This window comes from Cyprinodon variegatus, unplaced genomic scaffold, assembly GCF_000732505.1.
Source record: "Cyprinodon variegatus isolate N-32 unplaced genomic scaffold, C_variegatus-1.0 Scaffold973, whole genome shotgun sequence".
In the NCBI taxonomy this organism is placed as follows: Eukaryota; Metazoa; Chordata; class Actinopteri; order Cyprinodontiformes; family Cyprinodontidae; genus Cyprinodon; species Cyprinodon variegatus.
Genome location: NW_015151426.1, coordinates 44535 through 50395, shown reverse-complemented (window position 1 = coordinate 50395; position 5861 = coordinate 44535). Strand labels below are relative to the sequence as shown.

The 5861-nt window shown below is 39.4% G+C and overlaps 1 protein-coding gene across 1 annotated transcript in view; it reads right to left on the bottom strand.

The window, feature by feature from the left end:
* The window catches only part of tmem2 (transmembrane protein 2), a 44206-nt gene that overhangs the window by 27824 nt on the left and 10521 nt on the right, over positions 1-5861 (bottom strand). Inside the window, exons 2-4 of the mRNA XM_015398922.1 lie at positions 4343-4695; positions 4119-4259; positions 3442-4009 (exon numbers count right to left, since the gene is read on the bottom strand). Of these exons, the coding sequence (XP_015254408.1) occupies positions 3442-4009; positions 4119-4259; positions 4343-4676 (1043 nt within the window). The 5' untranslated portion in view covers positions 4677-4695. The remainder of the gene's footprint in view (positions 1-3441; positions 4010-4118; positions 4260-4342; positions 4696-5861) is intronic.

The window sequence follows — 5861 nt, the reverse complement described above, 5'->3', positions numbered from 1 at the left end:
TATATATATATATATATATATATATATATATATATATATAAAAACACTGTGAAATCCTTCGTAATCTTTACCATTGACAGGCTGCAGCCATGTCCTGAATTCCTCGTCTTTCAGCCACTTTTGTTGAAATTTGCATTTTTCCATTCTCTAGCCTTTTCTCTGCCTCAAGCTTATTTTCCAATTGACGACTTTACGATCAACCGGAAGCAGTTCCGCGCAAATATATCGCAATATAATATATCTGACTTTTTTTTTTTAATACAGCATTTTAAATGCCACGATAATCACAATAATGAATTTTAATGCCAATTGAGGCCTTAATTAAAAAAATAATAATTTAGTGACTTTCAATTATTTTTAATGACCCTCGGAAACACTGATAATTTAAGATGTTGGATTTTTGGGACTCTGAACAAGACAATGCAATCCAGATTATCAAACTAGAAAGGTGATCAAAAAGGGTGGAGTGGAGAGTGCTTGGTGTGAAAATCATGGTTCACATTTAGAGAGACCACGCCCAAAGACGTTGCTGTCAGATGCACCTTAGAACAGGAGTTAACAGGGCAACTAAGGGACATCTATAACAAGGAATTCATACCAAAGTGTTAAACTTCCAATTTATCTAGACCAAAACTGAACAAATTAAATTTAAAAAAAGGATATAAAAGCCTCTTCTCTTTCAGAGTACTGAAGCCAGTCACAGACCAGTCTTTATACATTGAAGGAGTTTTCTTTCACAACGCTCCTCACATGAAACTCACATAAAAAAAAGATATTTCTGGAAGAAGGTAAATTTCACACTGCATTGCCCTCAGTTTTAAATAAAAAATGTAACAAAGTAAAATTAAGAGAAGTGAAACCATTTCAGCAGATGACATTTAGGGTGTGAATAGTGAACGCTGATGGGTGGACTACTGAAAGCATATGATCTAAATCAAACCATTACGTGTAACCATTGCATGTTAGACCCATGTAATAAAATCTGTCAAATCACTTCATTAGGATATAAAGAAAAGTGATATTAGCAGTGTGACTGCACACATTGAAACAATCTCCATCATCAAATAGAACAGAATACTAAAATACAGCTGTTACCAAAGATTTACCAAACATATTGCAGCTAAAAAAAATACAGACAAAAATCAAATACAGAGTAAATCAAACTTTTTGTAAGAAAATAAAACAACTACCAAATTAGGTAATCAAACAACAGAATGTTCTATCATTACACATTCATTTACTGTCTAAAATGTGTACTAAACGAAATTTTGTTTTGTATACATTCTGTGTATACAAAATTACAATAAAAGTTGTCTACACCCTGATCCCTGGTTTAATATGCTGTTAAGAGCTGCATTGTTTGCATGGAACAGATAAAGTGCAGAGGTTGGAGGTGAATTCACTAAGGACCTATGTAAGCAAACGTGTGAACACGCTACTCCTACACAAAGACTGAAGACAGAGGTCATTCGTGCCAGGAAGGACAATTGACGCAAGTTAAACCAACCTTTGGGACCTCAAATGCGTTTGGGAAAGGCAACTATTTGTTATACTTTAGTCATAAACACAAGGTCCAAGTCAAGGATTTGGACACACCCCGAACACACTGAATGCACCCATATGAGGTCATGAGGTGTTCAAGGTGGTAAATGCAACAACACTAGTGTTAGAAATTTTTCAGAAAGCTGCACCTCATTTGGTCTCTGTGACAACAATCTCTGCCGTTTCTCAACATTCCCACAAACTGACCCCCTGTCATTATGCTAAATTCAGTCAGTCTGGAAAAGAAAGAAACACACACATAAACATATCTCCACAGCATATCTTAGCCATTTACTACTGGCAGAGCAAAAGCAAGTTAAGCTTAAAAAAGGAAACTATAGAGGTATGAAAAAGAGTATTTCTTCATCTTTCAGTCTTAAAGGTTTCCTGTCCTTTTGCTTCTTAATCACTCTTAACAATTTTAGATCATGCTAATTTAGAAATATAAAAGATAATCTAACTGAAAGCAAAAAAGGAAGTTTTTAAATTATGATTTATGTAATAAGACTGTGTGGAAATCCAATTGCCACATTTTTCAAGTAATGAATCAACTGGGATGATCAACAATTGAAGAAAAACGTTTCAACAAAACCTGTCTGTCAAGACGAAGCAATCAAATAGTTTTCAGTAGGCCACGTATCATGAGCTCGAAGAAAGTAAAACAAGCAGAAAGGAAATAAAGTCACTTTGATCCATCTGTTTTCAAAATCTGACAAACCTTTATCCACAAATGGAGAAACACGGAACAGGGACCTAGCACTGCCTTTAAACAACAAAATCACCTGGGTGAAAGTTATAAAGTGGCCTAGTCAAAGCCTGGACTAAAATCTCATTGACATGATGTGGGTTAACCCTAAAGCAAATAATACAGAACCTAAAATATTCTTCAGAGAAGAAATAAACAAATATAGAAAAGATTAATTTTTATTATAACAGCCTTTAAACGACATATGGAAGAAGTTGCAACCATGGATGGATCATGCTGTTATTAGGTAAAGGTGGTAATCACTTAATCAGCATCAGGACAGGTGGGTTTGAATAGACCTCTTCCATTGCATGATACATACATATACTTTGTTTTAATACGTCGTCACAGACGCTACATGCAAACCTTAAACCGGTGTTACTCCAGTAACTCCAAGAATAAGAGGTGCTTGTAAGTATTGCCATTTTTATGCGAGTCATGTAAACTGATGTGGGACTGCGGTTAGTAATAACACTGCATTGGCATTCACCCCTCTATGTGAAATGTGAAACTGCAGGAATCGGAGGACCCCAGCAGCTACAACACCAAATCACAGAGTTAAGGGAAACACTGACCTTGTACATACTTGGATCTGAGTGATCGTAACAAGACATCTGGCATTGAAAGCTCATTCAAACCCACCAACGATGCACATTCCTCTTCTGTCGTCTTAAAGATAAAAACCATACAGAAGATAGAATCGCCACTGTTTGTTCAAATGCTGTAACCTCTGGCCAAGACCCTGTTATCCTGTATGCACTTCCTTTTTCTGCTGGAGTGCGATTCAGCAGGAAAGCACAGGAAAGAGGAAGACAAGTAACTGGGAAAGATTCAAGGGAACATTTTCAATAAAATGACACATCAAGGAGGCTATTATTTTTCTTTCCATTGAGGATGTGTGTGGTACAAACTGCTGACTATTCATGTAGGGAGGCTTCAAAAGTAAGAGTGTTTACTTTAGCTGAAAAAATAAAAACTTTGTTATTAGTACCTGGAGACAGAGTAAAGAAGGAACTCTTAAAAGACTTTCCACTTTAAACTAATGGTACAACACACACAGGAAGGAAAATAATGAATGCTTAATTTCAAACTACATAAAAGCTATTCATCTTCAATAAATCCAAACATGAAGCATGCTGGTAATGTGCCGTTACCTGTATTTGAGATCACTGGCAAATCTGCTGCCAAGGACCTCTTTAAAGGCCGCCTTGGTTTCCTCCAGCAGGCTCTTGACCGCGGAGTCCCCCACAGCCAGAGCGACTATGCGGCCCGGTGGCAGAGAGCGGAGCTGCTGGGTAAGTCTCCGGCTGTCATTACGGGAATCGTGTGTATCGTAGCGTTCCTCGTGCAGCAGTGCAGATGTATCCTGGTCAAACACTCGGAAGTTGATCCCTCGGCTGAAGTTTTTCTCGAAGGCATAACCGCCGGTGGCAAGCCCGGATGCGGGGATGCTTCTGGTCAGCAGAGACCAGGAAACCCGCTCTGTGCCGTGCAGCTCTAGAGTTCCACCCGCCATGACGCCGATGAACTTGCGACCCAGGATGGGCACCTCGGGGACAGCTTTGTTGTCCGAGCGACCAATTAGGGCAATTGTGGCACGGGACCGATACCGACATTTTGGTGAACCAATATGAAAGGCGCCACCATCTTCAATAAGGATGTGATGTGTTCTTAAGGTTATATTTCTGCTGCCGTCCGAATTGTCAGCAAAAACTACTCGACCTGTGAGAAGTCAAATGAATTGCATCTTTTAGGTAAAATTACTTGTTTAAAAAAAAATAATATATATCATTGCTTAAAATGCTAAATAAAGCTAGATTTTTTATCGTACCTCCTGACTGAATGGTAAGTGAACGGAAGGTGGCAGAAGATTCCAATCTATACAAGTGTCCTCTCCGGACAACAATATCTTTGGTTGGTTGGTGGCCTGGATTCCAGCTACTTAGGGATAGGTGATGGTCTGGACAGTTCTCTGTAAAAAAAAACAAACAAAACATTACAAAAATCATTTCTCATTTGAGAAAAATCCTAAAAGGTTGGACCTGTAATACCAACCATCGAACTCCTCTCCAGATGTGAGACTGAGGACAAGAATAAGTGTCAGAAAGAAAGCACCCAATGAGAAGCCGCAGCAGATAAGAGTGTTCTTCCTTTGCAGTAGGCTAAGATGAGTTTCCCTGCGCTGGTTTTCCACGGACGAACTGGGCGTAGTCCGTTGCTCCAGTCGCAGGACGTGAGGCTTGAACGGTGGAGGTGGAGGAGCTTTGGCAGGTGTAGGCGGGCGGGCGGGAGCCACCCGTCCGGGGACGTAACCTGGACACCTCTGATGGCTGCTGTGAGGCGGAGGCACAAATGCGGGGAAGCGGCCTGGGCAATCACTCGTCGGCATGGTATTCCTGTCCGCTTACCTGAGGCGAGAGGAACAAAAAAGACAAAAAAGGACAAAGATTAAGAGTGTGGAAAAAAAAAAAATCCATTTTACATCACTTTATCCCGGCCGGGGTCGCGAGGGGTGCTGGTGCCTATCTCAAGCTGTCTAAGTGCAAGAGATAGATCTGGTTTTGAAATGTAGGCATGAATAAAGATTTCAGATTTCCAAGAAGAAGAAACAAGAAGAGCAGACATGAGAAGTGAGCAAAATAACAGTAGAAGATGCAGGAACAAGGGGGGTTGTTTTTAAGTGATAGGAAAACAAGAAAATCACCAACTAACCAGCCAAACATTTGGGCCTCAAGGTTAATATCCAGAGACTTTTAAAAGTAAAGATAATTTGTCACATCAGCACAAACTCCTTTCATGAATGGTTTGTCTTGAGAGGGATGACACCGACTGTTCTAGTCAGGATTAATGGATAACATCATAACAGAGCATTCCAAACACAAAAACACAGCCAAACAGATGGCACCCATTACAGTTGGGAGAGGGAGGGCACTTTAGCTGGAGCTCCAGGCTGTTTAGCATAAATGGAGAAAGTAATGGCAAAAAGCTGAAGCCATGGATAAATACAAAGGCACACACCCCACATAATCATCATTTTAAGCCAATATCCTAAATCAGTTCAATTCCTATTTCAAAACTTTGTGGGATGAAAGTGGGAAAGCCCCTAATTTGATCCCAAAGATGCGGTTTGGACAGCCTTTATACTGTCCAAAAAAACTTTGGCCAGAATATGAGTTGTACAAACATTGGAGGTCAAATGGGCAAACACTTAGCACAGAATGGACATAAAAAAAATGTACACACCCCTGTTAAAATACCAGGATTTTGTGACTTAAAAGAATTAAAATTTTTATTTTCGGAACTTTCTCCACCTATGTCGTCATGTGAAACCCATAAAAATCAAATAAGACACTATATTTCAGGAGGAAAAAAGAAATAAAGAACCAAAACAGTGATTCCATAAGCCTGCATAATCAAGATATGACTTCACATCGAAACTAGGGCTGGGTTCATCTTTAATCAGTTTTCAAATCGCAGAGGCAAAACTTAGTTTTGATCACACTACATTTAACAAGTATAAAACAAAGAGTTTCTATCTCCAGCCCTTTAGGAGGCGGTAATGGACTTAAACTAG